This window comes from Heterodontus francisci, chromosome 9, assembly GCF_036365525.1.
Source record: "Heterodontus francisci isolate sHetFra1 chromosome 9, sHetFra1.hap1, whole genome shotgun sequence".
Lineage (NCBI taxonomy): Eukaryota > Metazoa > Chordata > Chondrichthyes > Heterodontiformes > Heterodontidae > Heterodontus > Heterodontus francisci.
In genome coordinates, this window is record NC_090379.1 from 10,494,643 (window position 1) to 10,515,226 (window position 20,584).

The 20,584-nt window shown below is 41.9% G+C and overlaps 2 protein-coding genes across 2 annotated transcripts in view; both read left to right on the forward strand.

Moving 5' to 3' along the window:
* The window catches only part of LOC137373307 (leucine-rich repeat-containing protein 74A), a 75,001-nt gene extending 73,001 nt beyond the window's left edge, over nucleotides 1–2,000 (forward strand). The window contains exon 13 of the mRNA XM_068038129.1: nucleotides 1,463–2,000. Coding sequence (XP_067894230.1) covers nucleotides 1,463–2,000 — 538 coding nt within the window. The remainder of the gene's footprint in view (nucleotides 1–1,462) is intronic.
* Nucleotides 2,001–4,578: 2,578 nt separating this feature from the next.
* The window catches only part of LOC137373308 (olfactomedin-4-like), a 29,406-nt gene continuing 13,400 nt past the window's right edge, over nucleotides 4,579–20,584 (forward strand). Inside the window, exon 1 of the mRNA XM_068038131.1 lies at nucleotides 4,579–4,740. Coding sequence (XP_067894232.1) covers nucleotides 4,579–4,740 — 162 coding nt within the window. The remainder of the gene's footprint in view (nucleotides 4,741–20,584) is intronic.

A 20,584-nucleotide genomic window follows, 5' to 3' on the forward strand; every position in this document is an offset into this window, starting at 1 on the left:
AAATGGAAGGGTTGTGAGGCAACTCACTCCTGTATTGAAGGAAACTAATCTCCTTTGCACTCTTTGTATTGTTTGACTTGGTGCTTTTTGGAACTGTTTTGTAATGTATTTTTTTTACAGATTTTTATGAATAAAGTATATTTTGGAAATACAAAACCCTTCCTGGATTGTACTGGAGTTTCCAGGAATTAAGGATTAATTTCTAGCACACTGCATTTAGCAATCCAGGAGAAAAATCAAAGGGGCATTGGGAAATTGTATTTTTTTTAATCTTTCAATTCTTTGGTTATTAGTTTTAAAAATGTGAGATGTGGAAAAGAGGCTGTTTGACTGACTGTCAAGAATCATCTAACTGGGGAACGAAGTCTATTCACTTTCTGATTGCTAAATAGGGGGAAGGCATTGCGCCCTAAATATGGACCGGTGTGTGTTCCTTGAATATCTGTTTGTATAGACTGTACACAAAGACTGATCACTCAAGATGGGATCAGTAATGCAATATTGTGGGTTCTTCATTGATTACTGAGAGAGCAGCAATTACATCAAGACAGTTAGTGTACAGACTAACACTCAGAATCACATGGTGTGTTACATCATAGCTCTTACATGACTAACATGATCTTGTAGCCACACCTATTAAAGGTTAACACACGCAACATGGACATGCTGGGTGACCAATCATGGGAGCGTGTGGACAGGGTGGTTGAAAGCAGGAGGTTAATGGTAAAACCTTCGCTGAACTACTAACCTAGTGGCCCAGGCTAATACCCTGGGGATAAGGGTTCAAATCCCACCATGGTAGCTGGTAGAATTTAAATTCAATTAATTAATTAATTTAAAAATCTGGAATTGAAAGCTAGTCTCAGTTATGGTACCATGAAACTATCTTTGATTGTTTTAAAAACCCATCTGGTTCAGCAATATCCTTCAGGAAAGGAATTCTGCTATCCTTACCTGGTCTGGCCTACATGTGACTCCAGACCCACAACAATATGGTTAACTCTTAACTGCCCTCTGAAATGGCCTTGCAAGCCACTTAGTTGTCAAGGGAAATTAGGGATGGGAAACAAATGCTGGCCTTGCCAGCAATGCTCACATCTCACGAAGGAGTAAAAGAAAAGGAATATGTCCAATCAAAGTTGGCAACCCTATCTCATCCTGGCCTCTCAGTCAGTGGGCCAAGATCAGTGACAAGTTGGACTGGTGAGGTCCAAAGAGACAGTCTAGTAGACTGAGAATGTAGGTTTTGCCACGGAGGTTCAGAGTGACACCTCGCTTTACTTGCAGTGGGGTTTGCCTCTTCCTCCCGCTGCGGATTTTCAAACAGCTAAATGGGATTAATCTGCCTTGTTTTAAACAAAACCTTTTAATAATTCATGTTTTTTGGCCTCATGTTTTCCATCCTTCCTTCTTTCAATCTATTTGACCCTCTCTCCCTTCATCCCAATTCTGAGCTGAACAGGAATCTGGTCGATACCAGGAAGCGGATGATCCGGGATCAACGGGAGCAACTCCACAAGGAGGAAACCCGCCAGAGGAAAGAGAAACAAAAGACCCAGCAGGTGCTGAAAACATTGAAGAGTGCAATGAAGGCCATCACTCCACGCAGTTCAATCGTCATCTTACCCGGTCAGGTTAAGTTGCCAGACATCCAACCACTCAAATCCTCCAGTTCCCAGCATTTATCTGGCACACCACTGAGCTCATGGCACCATGTGGTGATGTCAAACAGCAGTCGGTATTCAGTGCCAATTCTGAGCAGCGTACAGATGCACCATCCATTTAGCCATTTCAAAAACGGCCCATCTGTCTCTGGCACTAGGTTGGGCTCTTCCCTCCGGGTGCACTCAATCTCACAACCTGACCTGCTGCCGAAATCATGCGTACGTTCTCTGTCATGCCCAAGTGTGACCTCCAATCTGGAGGTAGACCCTGTCACAAAGTCTAGGCCAGCTACTTCATTTCACGCGGTGAAAACATCACTTTCTGGGCACAAGTGAGGAGGGGTGAAAACTAAAAAGTAGTGGGCTGAATTTTATCTGCCCTCGAGGAATGGGCAAAGAGGTGGGGGTGCCCAAAAAATAGCAAGGGAAGGTGGGAGGTTGGAGTGCCCGTCACGTTCCCGGCGTCATTCAATTTTATCACGGGTGAGAAGGCTGAGGACGGACTTCCTGCCCAGAGGCCAATTGAGGCTCATGAGGACCTCTTCCCACTGCTGCTAGCATTTTATCACCGCCACGTGGATAGCCCACCTAGTAACACCAGGCGGCCTCCCTGTGGGCTGCGGGGCAGGGGGCGGGGGGGGGGAGGTGGTCCCTGGCACCAGGTAGTTATCTGCCTGAGAGCTGTAAAATGCAGCCAGGGGTCCCCAAACGTCTGACGGAGGGTTCCCCTTGCCATTTTGGCCCGTGTTGGGACCCCTGCCACCTGCATAAAATGCAGCACAGTACTTTTGCAATCAGTGAAACCTTCATCGTTTCATGAGGACTTTACTGGCCTGCAAATAATTTATTTTCGGTCATTTCCCTGTCAGACGTCTCCCGTCAATCACTTCAGTTTTGATGAAAGGTCACAGACCTGAAAAATTAATTCTGTTTCTCTCTCTACACAGATGCTGCCAGACCTGCTGAGCATTTTCAGCACTTTCTATTTTAACTTCCCATCAATTACCTCCTATCAATCATCTCCCAGCAGTCACCTTCCATCAGTTGTTTCTACTCAGTCACCTCCTGCTAACCACCTCCTGTATGACAAGGGCAAATTAAAAAAAAGCACATTCTTGCCAACTTTCTTCCTCTCTCTTCCTCTTTTGAAGACATGGTGTCTTTGCTGTGGCATGGTTCCACAGATGTCAGGCACCATTAGTTCATCAAAAAGTGACTATTATTCCTTATGAGTCTTTATAGTGAGTAGGCATGATTTCTTTATCACCATTTCCTGTATGAGTCACTAAATAGAGACTAGGAGCAAGAATCCCAGCTGATTTTTTCCCCCTCCCTTGTCAAGGGCATTAACACCACTGGGTTTCGCTGAAATCAACACCACCCAAGATTGAACCTGGGATCATCATGGCGTGAATGGCTTAGTGATGCAGAGAGTATTTACCAGCTGAGCAATCAGGGAAGCTCTTCCGTATGCTTTTTATGTACTTGTTGTGACATGTACCTCACTTAAGGTATTTGGCAAAAGAGGTGAAATGAGAATTTTTTTTTTACACACCAAGCTGACGTAATCTGGAATATACTATCAGAAAGGGTGGTGGAAACAGATTCAATAATAACATTCATAAGGGAATTGTTTAAATACTTGGAAGAGGAAACATTTGCAAGGCTATGGAGAAAGGGAAGGGGTATGGGACAAACTGAATAGCTTTACCAAAGAGCCAGCATTGGGATGATGGGCTGAATGCCCTTCTTCTGTGCTTTATCATTCTATGACTTTTATAGCTGTCTTGCGAGACATGTTGTCCTGCCTTGTAGTGATTATAAAATGCTGTGAAGATATCATGACATCATCAAGCACATTCATTATTAAAATAGTACTTTAAAATATGAACTGAAAATTGACATCAAAACCTGATACCTACTTAGTGTTAATTTGCAAAGGGAATGAATAATGTTGTCACTGCAGCACAAAGCTTTCTAAGACAGTCAACCAGGCTTTACTTAAATGGATTGCTTGGAGTGAGCTAGTCCTGCAACTGAAACTACATAGAATTCCCTTGACCCCTAGTAATGTCCCTTTAGAAAGACATTTGCATCAGGGAGTATCCCTGCTAATGTCAGAGTGTCATGTGGAATTAGTTCATCTAATTTCAGCCTAGTTTCTGTTATGTTTTTGTCTACGACCCAAAATGGAAACTAATTGGCATTACATTTATAATCTCACTGAGCGAAGTTGCAGGAGAAAGTCATTCGGTCCAACCAGCTCATCCCTTTTTACCTCACTACTTGAGGTACCTCACTACCATATCATATCCCTCAATCACTCCTCCCTCTAGAAACAAGTCAAATTGCCCCCTAGAGCCTCTTTATACTGTCCACCTCATTCAACTTCCATTTCACATCCCTGTTACCCTTTGGGTGCAAAAGCTTACTCCGGGAAACAGACCATTGCAGTCCATCTAGCTAGTCTCAGTCCCTAGAAAGTGTCACATCCCATGATAGCTGTCATATCCCTCTACCAGGTTTTTCCAGATACTGATTCAACAAATTTGCTGCTATTCACATGTCAGAAACTGAGAGAGAATCAAAAAACTCCAAACCATGTAAACAGGAAAATATAAAAACTACATCTTCTTAACGCTGTTGACTTGGATGAAGAGACCAAGAATAAAGTATCCAAGTTTGCTGACAATACAAAGCTAGGTGGGAATGTAAGCTGTGAGGAGGACATAAAGAGGCTGCAAAGAGATATAGACAGGTTAACTGAATGGGCAACAAGGTGACGATGAAGTATAATCTGAGGAAGTGTGAGGTTATTCACTTGGTATTAAGAATAGGAAAGCAGAATTTTTTTTTTAAAGTGTGAAACTTTAAATGTTCAGAGCTGTTTGTACAAAGAACACAGAAAGTTAGCATGGAGGTAAAGCAAGCAATTAGAAAGGCAAATGGCATGTTGGTCATTATTGCAAGAGGACTGGAGTACAAGAATAAGGAAGTTTTGCTACAATTATATAGGCTTTTGGTGAAACTACACCTGCAGTACTGTGAGCAGTTTTGGTCTCCATATCTAAGGAAGGTATACTTGCCAATTCTTATAAAAGGTCACAGACTTGAAACATTAACTCCGTTTCTCTCTCCACAGATGCCAGACCTGCTGGGTGTTTTCCTGCATTTTCTGTTTTTATTATATATGAAGGATCTATTTGCATTGGAGGTGGTACAGTGAAGGTTCATTACATTGATTCCCGAGATGAGAGAGTTGTCCTATGATGAACAGCTGAGTAATTTGGGCCTATACTTTCTGCAATTTAGAAGAATAACAGGTGATCTCACTGAAACATACAAGATTCTGAAGGGATAATAAAAGCAAAATACTGCGGATGCTGGAAATCTGAAATAAAAACAAGAAATGCTGGAACCACTCAGCAGATCTGGCAGCATCTGTGGAAAGAGAAGCAGAGTTAACGTTTCGGGTCAGTGACCCTTCTTCGGAAGATTCTGAAGGGGCTTGACAGGCTTGACACTGAGAGGTTGTTTCCCCTAGCTGGGGAATCTAGAACATGGGGCACAGCCTCAGGATAAAGGGTTGATTATTTAGGGCTGAGCTGAGGAGAAATTTCTTCACTCAGAGGGTTGTGAATCTTTGGAATGCGATACCCCAAAGGGATGGATGCTTCATCAGTGAGTATATTCAAGAACAAAAACAAGAAATGCTGGAATCACTCAGCAGGTCTGGCAGCATCTGTGGAAAGAGAAGCAGAGTTAACGTTTCGGGTCAGTGACCCTTCTTCGGAACTCTGTCGGAGAGAAGAGCAGAACTTCTTCAAGGTAGGCATTCCTGGAAGAGAAGTGGCAGTGAATTAAACACTAAAATAAAAGCAAAATACTGCGGATGCTGGAAATCTGAAACAAAAACAAGAAATGCTGGAATCACTCAGCAGGTCTGGCAGCATCTGTGGAAAGAGAAGCAGAGTTAACGTTTCGGGTCAGTGACCCTTCTTCGGAACTCAAGTATATTCAAGACTTGGATAGATAGATTTTTGATCTCTCAAGGGATCTAGGGCAATGAGAAGCGAGTAGGAAAGTGGAGTTGAGGCAGAAGATCAGATGGTATTGAATGGCAGAGCGGGCTAGAGGGGGCATATTGCCTACTTCTACTCCTACTTCTTATCTTATGAAATATAAATGGAAAACGGTGGAAGTACTCAACAGCATCAATGAGACAGAAATATAGTTAATGTTTCAGATCGATAACCATTCATCAGAACTGAAAGAAGTTAGAGATTTAACAGCTAATAAGCAAATACAGAGCAGGTACAGGGAATAAAACAAAGGGAAGGTCTGTGATAGAGTGGAGGGCAGAAGTGATTAAATGACAAAAGGGATGATTGTGCAAGGCAAAAGGAGGTGGTAATGTGTCAAGTACAGAAACAAAAGATGGGTCTAGAGGAGGTATAAATGGTTACAGCAGAATCATTACCAGCACAACCGTCCAAGCAAATGGGAGCAGAGGTTATGATCTGACATTGTTGAACTCAATGTTGATCTGAAAGGTTGTAAAGTGCCTGCGATACTGTTTTCTTGAGCTTGCGTTGAGCTTCTTTAAAACAGCTTAGGAAGCCAAGGGCAGAGAGGTCAGAGTGGTAGCAGGATGGAGAATTAAAACGGCAAGTGACCAGAAGCTCAGCATCCCTTGCGGATTGAATAGAGGTGTTGAGCAAAGCGATCACGTCACCAATCTGATAATGTCAAATGAACAATATGTAGGATTATTAGGTTAATAACCTTACAAATATATATCATCTGACTGAGTTCTTGTGAATAATGTGTATTGTGATTTGGAGCTGTTCTCTAAGTGTGATGTGTAGTTCCAATACATGAATTGCTAAAAATTCACCTGTTCATTCTCTTCATTTTGATATAAGTTGTGTTGTGTTAGTAGCCATGGTCACATTTTTCAATTTACAAGTACAATTACAGTTACATTCTCTGGTTAACATTCTCTGCCACACTAGTTCCAACCCACTGGCGTACACTCCTTGGTTCACATCCACGAGCTTGGTCTATACTTGCATCAATCACATTCCTTGGTCTACTCTTGTTCCGTCACACGCCTTGGTCTACACTTGCTTGATCATACTCATTGGTCTATACATGGTGGTTCACACTTCTTGGTCTCTAATTGTTGGTTCATATTTCTTGTTTTACACTTGCTACATCTCACTGGTTCACACTCTATAGTCGTATAACCATAATATATGGTTCCTTCAATAGCTGACTTGGTAAATATACTGCCTGCCAAATGTACAAACATCTAATTTAGCTGATCTCAGCCAGGGCAGCAGGAGGAGCACTACAATTAATGACAACACTTCCAACATGACCAGTAAGACCAAATTACTATACAGTGATCTCTCCATGGAAACTACATTTATATGATGATTATTTACAAACATAATTAAGTTAAATGTGATGATCCCTCACTGTAAAAACCTATCCATACTCACTGTCTAGGTGCACACAAGAAGAATGACCACATCAATTAGCTACCAAAGTCAGCAGTGCCAACGGATTTGCAGGCAACTTCAGGAAAGGAGGGCAGGAAAAAGTGAGAACTTTTCTATAATAAAAGTAGAATGTACCTCAGATTAAGACGGGCCAGCCTGCTTGTTTCACAGCTGTCAGAATGCACTTGCACCTATTCATTTCATATTAAGCACCCAATCCCATTGTATACCTTCTATGTTTCTAACTTGGTAAAGTGGCATTCAAAGTTCATTATAGTCTTTGGTGAAAATTAAGTTTCAGTCTAAAGGATCAAACAGGTTAGCTCCTAAAATGCAGCCCCTCAGCTTATCAATCATTCCCACATGGCTGTGGATAAGCTGATAGACAGTCAGCAATTGTAGCACCCTTAAACCTATCTGAGATCAGATCAATTAGCTCAGCACTGACCAACCATTCAATCTGGAATCTGATCTGCGTGGCTTGGTACTGAACCAAGCAGTCCATTGACGTGGCAGAGATCAGGGAATCAGCTTTCTATTTGATCAAAAACAAACTCCTGGCTGCATGTCCATGAGGAAAGCTTTCATAAGTGACCGAGACCATCTGTGTCACAACATTAACACTTCAAAACTACTTCATTGGTTGTGACGCTCTTTGGGAGATCCTGAAGCCATCAAAGGCGCTACAGAAATTCAATTTTTTCTTTTTTCTCATTCAGTGATATATTCTGTATTCAGTGGTTTACCATTGAGTCTCTACCTACATAACATGTTTTACTGGAATACATGGAACATATCTTACTGGAATTCAGACTAAGTTATGCAAATTATAAAACACATAATAATAAGTTAGTTGTACCACTTACAGGTGAGTGAGGAAGGCCAAGACATGAAGATATCAGACGAGCAGGGGATCCATGGAATACACTCAAGGCAAAGGCAGTGATGAACTTCTTGTGGAAAGACCTGGATTGTTGTCACCTGTCAGTTACTAAGAAGTCATAAAGACCTCTGAGGGGGTTACTGTTCAGCCATGCTAACTTTATCTGTTGATCATACAAGCATTTTGCAGGTCATTGAGCACAATCATGAAACTTCTTGTACTACTTATAGATTTTCTATCAATATCAATATCTGATTGGGAATAGGATTGAAGATTACAAGTACTAGTAGAGGCAAAGATGATCAGATACCCCAGAGACTTGAGCACATAATTTAGGTAGACATTTCAGTGCAGTAGTGATGGGGTTCTACTCTATTGGAGCTGCTATCTTTGGATGAGATGTTAAACTAAAGTCCTATCTACCCTCTTAGGTGGATGTAAAAGATTCCATGGCATTATTCAAAGGAAAGTATTGGAGTTCTCTTGGTACTGTGTACAATATTTGTACTTCAACCAACCTCACTATAAGAGATCATCTGGTCATTTACCTTATTGCTGTGCACACATTGACTGTCACGTTTCCCTACAATACTACAAAATGCTTTGGAATGTCCTGAGGTGGTGAAAGGCACTATATAAATGCAATAAAAACAGAAAATGCTGGAAATACTTGGCAGGTCTGGCAGCATCTGTAGTGAGAGAAACAGAGTTAATGCTTCAGGTCAGTGATTTTTCTTCGGAACCGAGAAAAGTTAGAAATGTAATAGGTTTTGAGCAAGTGAAAGGAGGAAGGGTGGGAAAAAGAACAAAAGGGAAGGTCTGTGATGGAGTGGAGGGCGGGACAGATTAGACAACAGGGTTTCATGGGACAAAGTCAAAGGGAGTGGTAACGGTAAAAGTAAAGAAGCAAAAGCTGTGTCTAGATGAGATGCGAACGGCAGGATAGCAGCCGTCCGAATATAAAGTAAAGTCTTCAAGAAAGAATCAAGTGAAAAAAACAGAACCAGCAAAAGAACACGGAACAAATGGGGGCAGAGGTTATTGATCTAAAATTGTTGAACCCAATGTTGAATCCAGAAGGCTGTAAAGTGTCCAGTCGAAGGACGAGGTGCTGTTCCTCCAGGTTGCGTTGAGCTTCATTCGAACACTGTAGCAGGCTAAGGATAGAAAGGTCAGAGTGGGAGCAAGGTAGAGAATTGAATTGACAGATTACAGGAAGCTCAGAGTCATGCCAGCGGACTGAACGCAGGTGTTACATAAAACAGTCACCCATTCTGCATTTGGTCTCCCCAAAGTAGAAACCTTTTGTCATTTATTCTCTCCTGTTCTCCATCCTATCATAGACCTTCCCTTTTGTTTTCCTTCCTACACTCCTCCCTTTAACTTGCTCAAAATCTGATTACATTTCTAACTTTTCTCAGTTCTGATGAAAGGTCATAGACCTGAAATGTTAACTCTGTTACTCTCTCAACAGTTGCTGCCAGAGCTGCTGAGTGTTACCAGCATTTTCTGTTTTTGTTTCTTCTTTCATATGATGTGGCCATCGCCAGCAAGGCAGCATTTGTTGCCCATCCTTAATTGCCCTTGAACTGAGTGGCTTGCTAGGCCATTTCAGAGGGCAGTCAAGAGTCAGTCACATTGCTGTGGATCTGGACTCATATGTAAGCCAGAACATGTGAGGATGGCAGATTTCCTTCCCCAAAGAACATGAGTGAACGAGATGGGTTTTTGTGACAATCGATGATAGTTTCATGGCACATCGCTGAGACTAGCTTTCAATTTCAGATTTTTTTATTAATTAATTGAATTTGAATTTCACCAGCTGCCTTGAAGGGATTTGAACCCATGTCCCAAGGGCATTAGACTGAGCCTCTGAATTACGAGTTCAGTGACATTAGCACTATGCTTCTGTCTCCACAGCCTCCAACCTCATAGTCTCCCAACCCCATACGCCTGCTTCTACCGCCTTCCTAAAATCCACAAACAGGACTGCCCTGGTAGACCTATCATTTCAGCCTATTACTGCTCCACTGAACTCTATTTTTTCTCTCCTTGTTCAGTCTCTTCCTACCTACATCCGTAATTCTTCCAATGCCCTCTGGCACTTCAACATTGTCTCCAATTTCCTAGCTCTAATTATCTCCTTTTTACTATGAACCTCCATCACCCACTAGAATAATGGTCTTAGGGCTTTCCATTCTTCCTTGAATGGAGGCACAACCAGTCCCATCTATCACTCTCCTCCATCTGGTTGAACTTATTCTCACATTGAACATCAACTTCACTCCATCAACTTCTCCATCAACTTCACTCACTTCCTCCAAATAAAAGGTGCTGCTATAGGTACATGCATGAGTCCTAGCTATGCTTGCTTTTTTGTGGGATATGTGGAACATGCCTTGTTCCAGTCCTACTCAGGGCCCCTCCCTCACCTCTTTTTCTGGTACATTGATGCCCGTATTGGTGTTGCTTCCTGCTCTTGTCCTGAACTGGAAAAATTTCATTGACTTAATTTCCAATTTCCACCCTTCTCTCATCTTCATATGGTCCATCTCCAACTCTTCCCTTCCCTTCCTTGACTTCCCTGTTTCCATTTCTGGGGATAGGCTATCAACCAATATTTATTATCAACCTATGGTCTCCCACAGCTAGCTTGATTACACTTCCTCACACGCTTCCAGTAAGTACTCTATTCCATTCTACCGGTTTCTCCATTTCCATTACATCTGTTTGGATGATGCAACTTTCCATACTTCATAGGGAGACAGTGGCATAGCAGTAATGTCACTGAATGAGTAATCCAGAGGCCCAGGCTAATGCCCCGGGGACATGGGTTCAAATCCGAATACAGTAGCTGGTGGAATTTAAATTCAATTAATAAATTCAATTAATTAATAAAAATCTGGAATTGAAAACTAGTCTCAATAATGATGCCATGAAACTATCGATCGTTGTAAAAACCCATCTGGTTCATTAATGTCCTCTAGGAAGGAAAGCTGGGGTCCTTATCTGGTCTGGCCTACATGTGACTCCAGACCCACAGCAATGTGGTTGACTTTTAAATGCCCTCTGAAATAACCTAGCAAGCCACTCAGTTGTGGGTAGCTCACTATCACTAGCTCAAGAACAATTAGGGATAGGCAATAAATGCTGGCTTTGCCAGTGACGCTAACATCCTAAGAATGAATTTTTTAAAATCTCGCGCTTCCAAAATGTCTTCCTTTTTTCTCAACAGAGGAGTCCACCACCCTACCACCCCCCTCACCCTGGTTGACAGGACCCTAAACTGTATGCGTTCTATTGCATGTATTCACCCTTTCCCCTCCCTCCCAGAACCACCTTGGGTTCCCCTTGTCCTCATCTTCCACTTCACCAGCCTCCGTATTCAACGGATCATTCTCCGCCATTTCCACCACCTCCAGCGTGATGCCACCACCAAACACATCTTCGCTTTCGCTCCACTTTCAGCATTCCGAAGGGACCGTTCTCTCTACGACACCCTGATCCGTTCCTCAGTTACCCCCAGCACCCCATCCCTTTCCTATGGCACCTTTTCCTGCAAGCACGGGAGATGCAACAGCTGCCCTTTCACCTTCTCCCTTCTCATCGTCCAAGGTCCCAAACACTTCTTCCAAGTGAAACAGCGATTTACTTGTACTTCTTTCAATTTAGTATACTGTATTCACTGCTCACAATGTGATCTCCTCTACATTGGGGAAGACCAAACGCAGCCTGGGTGACCACTTCGCAGAATGCCTACGTTCAGTCAGCAACCATGACCCTGAGCTTCCTGTCGCCTATCAATTCAATTCACCAGCTTGCTCCCACTCTGGCCTTTCTGTCCTTGGCCTGTTCCAAAGAGGCTCAATGTAAGCTCAAGTAACAGCATCTCTTATTTCAACTAGGCACTTTACAGCCTTCTGGACTCAACATTGAGTTCAACAATTATAGATCATAACTTCTGCATCCATTTTGTTCCATATTTTATTTTTTGCTGGTTTTTTTTTTCTCGTTTCTTTCTTAATCCATTTACTTTTCTTTCAAACGGCTGCTATCCTTCCATTCACACCTCATCTAGACACATCTTTTATTTCTTTACTTGTCCCCACTCCTTTCGGCTTTGTATCATGAAACTTTTTTGTCATTTAATCTGTTCTGCCCTCCACCCTATCACAGATCTTCCCTTTTGTTCTTTGCCCCCACTCTCCCACCGTTCACTTGCTCAAAACCTATCATATTTTGAACTTTTCTTGGTTCTGATGAAAGGTTACAGACCTGAAATGTTAACTCTGTTACTCTCTCCACAGATGCTACCAGTCTGCTGAGCAGAAATGCCGTTTCCAGCATTTTCTGTTTTTAATTTCAGATTTCCAGCATCTGCAGTATTTTGGTTTTGCTATATAAATTTAAGTTTGTTCTTTTATTTCTTTACTGTATGGCAGACGTCCAAGCATTTTGTGTTCATGTGCCACATATTTTTGTACCCTGGAGCCTTGGGGCCAAATATAAAGTCTAAATCCCCATTTCCCATTAATGGAAAACATCTCAAGTTGCTGATACGAATGGACCTTGATATTACGATTCATGATTTAATCATTAATGAGAGAACAACACTAAAAACAATCCTTTCCAAGTCTCCAGGCCCATAAGATTAAAAAACAAACAAACCAGCAAATAAGAAACAAGTGCAAAGTATTTCCTGGGATGTTTTAGTTTAGTTTACTTTAGAGATACAGCACTGAAACAGGCCCTTCGGCCCACCGAGTCTGTGCCGACCATCAACCACCCATATATACTAATCCTACACTAATCCCATATTCCTACCACATCCACCACCTGTCCCTATATTTCCCTACCACCTACCTATACGAGGGGCAATTTATAATGGCCAATTTACCTACCAACCTGCAAGTCTTTTGGCTTGTGGGAGGAAACCGGAGCACCCGGAGAAAACCCACGCAGACACAGGGAGAACTTGCAAACTCCAAACAGGCAGAACCCAGAATTGAACCTGGGTCGCTGGAGCTGTGAGGCTGCGGTGCTAACCACTGCGCCACTGCGACAGCCCTGAGGGTTAGATTGCCAGGGTTTGGAGGCTGCAAGCGGCCTATGGGTAGCAGTTTGAAGACCCCAATCTATGGGATGTATTGATTCCTGTGTGATTGGGACCAAGGGCGTTTTTTTATTTGTTCATGGGATGTGGGCAACATGGGCAAGGCCAGCATTTATTACCCATCCCCAATCCTCTGCTGCAGTCCATCTGGTATAGGTAGACTCACAGTGCTGGAATTTTAGATTTTTCACCCAATGACAGTGATGGAACAGCGATATGGTTCCAAGTCAGGATAGTGTGTGACTTCGAGGGGAACTTGCAGGTGGTGTCTGCTTCCCTTGTCCTTCTAGGTGGTAGAGGTCGCGGGTTTGGAAGGTGCTGTCGAAGGAAGCTTAGTGATTTACTAAAGTGCATCTTGTTGATGGTTCACTCTGTTGACACCAGTGGTGGAGGGAGTGAATGTTTAAAGTGGTGGATAGGGTGCCAATCAAGCATACTGCTTTGTCTTTGAAGGTGTTGATCTTCTTGAGGATTGTTGCAGCTGCACTCATCCAGGCCAGTGGAGAGTATTCCATCATACTTCTGACTTGTGCCCTGTAGATAGTGGACAGGCTTTAGGGAGTCAGGAGGTGTGTTCCTCGCTGCAGAATTCCCAGCCTCTGATCTGCTCTTGTAGCACTAGTATTTATGTGGCTTATCTAATTAGTCCATAACAGAGCAGGTAATGCCTGATATATTGGAAGGAACTTAAATGGGCTTATCTTGGTCAATGGGGAAGATTTTTATTGTTCTATGTGCATTGAGATTGAAAACACCTCCTTTCCAAGCACAATACATTTTAACAACACATAGCACAAAAGTAAACCTTGACCAATACTTCCTGCAGATTCCTCTTTCTTCTGTCCTTCAATATGTTTGGCAAATAACACATGTTAGCTGGCAACCTTTCCTTTGATTTACACACTACGTGCCATTTAGTCACAAAGCATACTGAGAAAATCAGGTCAAAAGACACACCATTCCCAGAAAAACAATTTGGTATTCTAGTCTTATCGATGAAAAATAACACATATTGCATGGAAACACAAAAATATTCCACCTCAGCTATTGACTTAACTGTGATAAATATGGCCCAGGCTGTCACCTCCACGCGGAGAATTCTCAGGAGAAAGCCGCTGCTCTTCACCATATGTTGCTTTTTAGAATAACAATTCTAATTATGGAAAGGTCATATCCCAAAGCATACAGCTCAATGTGCTGCTATGTCTCCTTACTTTAAGAAGGATTCAGAGACATCCTTCGGCTCAGCTGGTAAATTTGTTCCTGGTGTGAAAGTGAGTTATATAGAAGGAAATAACCATGATCTATTTGTGTTGGGCCATAGTAGAAGTATCAGAGAAGATGTCATTGCCCCAGGAAAAAAACAGCAAAAGTTCTTGCTCTTGACAGCCAACCAATGGTCCCATTTGGAAAGTCTAGGTACATTCTCATTGGTGATAACAGAATCTGGCTCAGCTGTAATGCCTACCAGAATTAATTAGCCTCCAACTTTCCTTATCTCGTGAAGAATGGTCATTTGGCCGAGATACTACAAGGCAACAGTAGAACCACATTGCAAAATATCTTTCTCTAAAGGCTCTCTACCACTTCCAAGGCACATATCAGCAGCATTATGGAATACTCTTCACTTAGCTGGATCGGTGCAACAACACTCAAAAAGCTTGACATCATTCAGGACAAAGCAGTCTGTTTGATTGACAGCTCATGCATCACCTTGATTTTCCATTCCCTCCATGAATGGTGCACCATGGCTGCATTGTGTTCTAACCACAGGATGCACTGCAACAACTCAGTAAATTTCTTCACAAGAACCCCCCCCCAAACCTAGAAAGGCATGAGTAACAGATGCACAGAAAGACAATCACCTTCATGTTTTCCTCCAAATCACACACCATCGTTCTTTCATCATCGTTGGTCAAAATCCTGGAACTCCCTACCAAACAGCACTATGGGAGTATTGTCACCAGCAGTTCAAGAAGAAGATCCACCACCAATTTCTCAAGCGCAAACAGGAATGGACAATAAATACTGTTTTTTCTAGCATCGACAATATCCCTAGGATGAATAAAAAATATACCTGCAGGAGAAGAAAGGAAAGAAATGGAAGAGAACTTACTTTTTAAAAATCTATTTACTCTACTTATTCATTCTTTGATCTCCATGCACTCTTCATAACTGAAGGACCAGGATAGTGATCTGCTCTTTTCCATCTGCCAGTGCTATTCAGAACCTGGTGGTCAGGAGGTGGTGTGAGAACTGCCCTGGTGGTGATTCTCCCTCCAATACTTTTCTTTCCCTGCCAGGATGGAAGGACTTGGTCATTATAAGGCTAAGATAAAGAATCAGATGGATGAACAAAGGTGGTTGGATATCCACTTCCAGTGACACTACACTGCCACTATAGGATGATGAAATTGAGACATTCCTTTCAAAACATAAAAAACAGAATTTGATGAGTTTCTAGCTTATTTCTAACTGTTAATGCATGCAGCCAGTTCATCAGTGAATGACTGCACAGCTGCTGATTGATAAAACTTCCTGTTTTCGCATTAAACATGTTTTAAAAAGATTAATTTGCATAAGTCCATCATAGATGTTTAAAGCAGTCGTTACACTTCTGGGCCTCAGTTGACTAAAGAAATTTGCTTTTGTCACTAGAAATTGGATGCCAGTTTATACACTTTCAAAACAGTCCAGTAAAAACTAATTAAATATTAAAACACAGAGAAAATCAACAATTAACATTAGTTAAATAGAAAATTCAAGTAGAGTTCCATAATGGAAATAGAAAAGAGGGTGAGGGGAGAGAAAAATTGGAAAAAAAGAGATCTCATTTAAAGGACAGCACCATTAACAATGCAGCAATATCTCATTACAGCAACAATAACAACATGCATTTCTATAGTGTCTTTAATACAGTAAAACATCTGCCCTGAAGTATCAGGCTAGATTATATATTCAATTCAATTCTTGGAGTAAAGCTTGAACACACAACCTTCCAACTCAGATGCATGAGTCTACCAACTGAGCCAAGCTGACAGAATGGGCATCTTGCATCAACTGGCATGGAAGGGGCTACCACAGTCAACACACATGCCAGTCTGAGCAGGGAGCAGGTTGTTCAACAAGTTCCAAAGTAATGAATGAACACATAGCCAAGGAGACTAGCACCAGCAAGCTGCTCCTATCGAAGCCAGAGACAGGTACTTCAGCATTGCTGTTGCCCCATGACAATTTGGCTTTAAAATCACAAGGCAATTGTAGGCTGCAGTAATTAACACAAGGACCAAATAGGAACATAGGAACAGGAGTAGGTTTTTTAGCCCCTCGAGCTTATTTTGTCTTTCATTGAGATCATGGCTGATCTGTGACCTAACTCCATTTGTCCCATATCAAGATCCAAATAAAACAGGCCTTTGCCCTATATCCCTTAATACCTTCAGTTAACAAAGAGCTATCGATCTTAGATTTAAAATTAACAACTGATCTAGCATCAATTGCTGATTGCGGAACTCATTGGGAAATCAGTGAGGAAGCCTCAATATGGAAACCCCAACATGGAAACCCTTCAATGATTTCAGTTTCAAGTCAAATGCACAGCCAATAAATCACTGCATACAAATTTTCACAACTGCAATTCCAAACAGTTCCAAACGGCTAGTTTCCTCAGGCCAATAGATATGAACCAAACAAAAATTGGCTATTCAGCCTGTCAAGCCTGCTTCTTCCACAGGCCATGTACATCATGGACTCTATCCTATGCATCCATCCTGAGGGAAAGTCCGAGAGGATAAGGTTGGAAGCTGGAATGATAAAAGCTCAGCTTTCAACAATGGCAATTTGCATTTCTATAGCAACTTTAATGCAGAAAAATGCTGCAAGCAGCTTCACCTAGGCAATAGGTATCACAACCAATAAGTTTTCTCTTGCATTCGCTGCAGATGTAGACAGGTTTTAGAAGAGCCTCCCTGGATATGGTAGCAAAATCTAAGTTTTGAATGGACTTGGTCTTCAAAGAGTTAAGGGCTATTGCTTTCCATAAGAATATAATTGATGAATGTAAGGAAAATCCAATAATCTTTCCTCATAGGTTATTAGCATTTGTTTTCCTGATAGGAAAGTCACAGCAATGAACACCTGTTTGCCAGAATGTTTGAGAAATTAAAGAAATGTGTCTCCAGACCCTTTGATAGGTTCTTCTTTGGGCCTCCTTATCTCGAGAGACAATGGATACGCGCCTGGAGGTGGTCAGTGGTGTGTGAAGCAGCGCCTGGAGTGGCTATAAAGGCCAATTCTGGAGTGACAGGCTCTTCCACAGGTGCTGCAGAGAAATTTGTTTGTTGGGGCTGTTGCACAGTTGGCTTTGATAAGTAACAGTATAAAATAACTGTTTGTCCATCACTGAAGAACTTTCAAACAGAAAGTGAAGGAGGAGGAAGGATGTTTCTGTTCCTTTTGATATTTGGGTTATTTAGCTCTGTGCTGTCATGGATTGTGAGTATTGCCTTTTATTTCTGCTTCATTATTATTACTAATAGTTTGACACTTCCTGATGGCTTAGGGTAAGCTACGTTACTGAAATAATCAGACTAGGAAGAGTCTCATGTTTGATCCAGAGACTATACAATGTAACCTGGTCTAGTATTAGCCACCGTAATTAGCAACTGAGTTAGGGCTTAGGAAAATCAGCAATTTTTAGACTATATGGATCTTTTTTTTCTTTCAAATGATTCCTACAATGACTTCTGTGGGTATCAAGTGAGGACAAGATCAACTGTGATGTGCTCCAAGGTCAAATGGCCTGCCAATACTCACACATAATGAACATCAATTCAGTGAGGTATAACCAGTTCTGCTGGTGTCTGCAGAACCATACTCGAGAAGAATGCAAGAACAGTCAAAGATATGAAACTACAATTACATAGCACAGAAACAGGTCATTCGGCCTATTAAGTCCATGCCAGCATTTATGCTCCACTCAAGCCTCCTCCCAACTTTCCTAATCTAACTCTATCAGCATAATCCTATATTCTCTTTTCCCTCATATGTTTGTCTATTTTCCCCTCAAATTCATTTATACTATCTGCCTGTGGTAGTGAGAATCACATTCTCATCACGCTCTGGGTAAAGAAGTTTAATCTGAATTCTCCACTGATTTCTTCAATATATCTTATACTGATGCACTCCAGTTTTGCTCTTCCCCACAAGTGGAGTTACATTTTCTGTATCTACTGTACCAAAACCTTTCATAATTTTAAAGACATCTTTAGTCAACCTTCAACCTTCTCATTTTAAGAGAAAAGAGACCCAGCTCAACATCCTTTCTTGATAGGTATAATCTCGCAGTTCTGGCATCATCCTTGTAAATCTTTTTTGCACTCTCACCAGTGCCTTTGCATCCTTTTTATATGGCAACCAGAACTGTATAAAATTCTGTCCACTGAAGGTACAGAGTTTTAAATCTCTTGTGTAGCATCCATAGCATTTGGAATGACTCTATCAGTACCTAGAGTCATAGGGTCATAGAGTCATTTATGGCACAGAAGGAGTCCATTCAATCTATCGAGTCCATGCTGGCTCTCCATGAAGCAATCCAGTCAGTCCCATTCATCCACTTGATCCCCATAGCCCTGTAAGTTTATTTCCTTCAAGTGAACATCCAATTTCCTTTTGAAATCATTGATTGTCTCTGCTTCCACCACCCACGTGGGCAGCGAGCTCCAGGTCATTACCACTCCCTAAGTAAAATAGTTCTGTCTCATATTTCCCCTGTATCTCTTGCCCAAAACCTTCTATCTGCACCATTACTTAATGGGAACAGGTTTTCCTTGTCTAACTTCTCTATGCCTGTGTTACGACCCGGCGAGAAAGGTGTCAGGGGTCCCTCTCAGTCTTCACCTGGTCTTACCGTAACAGGGTTTAATTTGAAACACATCGTGTTTTTAGCTCCCCCTTGGTGAATTCGGGATTGCAATGAATAGCATGTGCTATTAATTTTGCAATGAGTATATCTAATTGAAGGATCAGTCGTGTCTGAGGGCTGGACAAAGTTTGGATTTTAGGGGTTTAAAGAAGAAAAGTTGAAATTTATTAAACTTAATAGGGGTAGAAGGTTATCGGGGGTAGGAGGAAATGTGGAGTAATTGGTTCAGCCATGAACTGATTGAATTACACACATGCAAATAGAGATAGAAAAGAGTAGAAGAAAAATAAAGTGGAAAAGTTTGAGGCACTATCTGAAGAATTGTTGTTACAGTTCTTCGAGCTCACTGTAGAGTCCTTAATTTTAGATAGATCTTGCTTTTCGTTGGGACGCAGTATTCTTCTTAAACCTTGTTCGCTGTAGGAGACCTTTATCTCTTGGGGTTCAGGTGTAGATTCAGAGGCTTGTGTGAAAGAGATGGGAGCAGACAGGAGAGATCTTCTCAGTTCAGGAGCAAACAGACTTTCTGCGTTCAAACTCTCTGTGGCCAGTTCATAAAAAAGCCCTGGAACAGCCAGGAAGTCATGTGACCAGCTGGTCTAACCAGTCCTGGCCCTTGTGGATTGTATCCTCCTTAGCAGGCCCTGGAATGCGCTTCCTCACCTTCAATGTCTGTTAGTATGTAAATGTTTTTTTCTAGCCACAGCTCATCTGTTTAACAAGTCATTTCCTCACTCCAACAATAGTTAAAAATCAATATTCATGACAAAATTGATGTGCCTCATTCTTGGCAGGTGAGGGCCCAACATGACAGCCTGTCATAATCTTTTACACCTCTATTAAATCTCCCTCAATCTTCTTTGCTCTAAGAAGAACAATCCAGGTTTTCTCAACTTAACTTTGTAAACTGAAACCCTCCATCCTTGGAACCATTATGGTAAATCTCCTCTGCACCCTCTCAAGGACCCTCACATCCTTCCTAAAGTGTGGTGACCAGAACTGGATGCAATATTCCAGTTGTGGACCTAACCGGAGCTTTATAAAGGCTCAGAATAACTTCCCGGCTTTTGTACTCGATGACTATTTATGAAGCCCAAGATCCCATATGCTTTGCTAACCACTCTCTCAATATGTCGTGCCACCTTCAAAGATCAGCGGACATGCATCCCCAGGTCCCTCTGTTCTTGAAAACTCTTTGGAACTGTGCCATTAAGTATATATTGCCTCTCCCTACTCCTTCTGCCAAAATGCATTACCTCACACTTGTCAGTATTAAATTCTATCTGCCACCTGTCTGCCCATTCTGCTAGCCTATCTATGACCTGTTGCAGGTGGTTCATATCATCCTCACTGTTTGCCACACCTCCGATGATGAAGGGTCACTGACCTGAAACGTTAACTCTGCTTCTCTCTCCACAAATGCTGCTAGACTTGCTGAGTATTTCCAGCATTTTCTGTTTTTATAATAGGTAGGAAAGTATGTTGCGAAGAGGA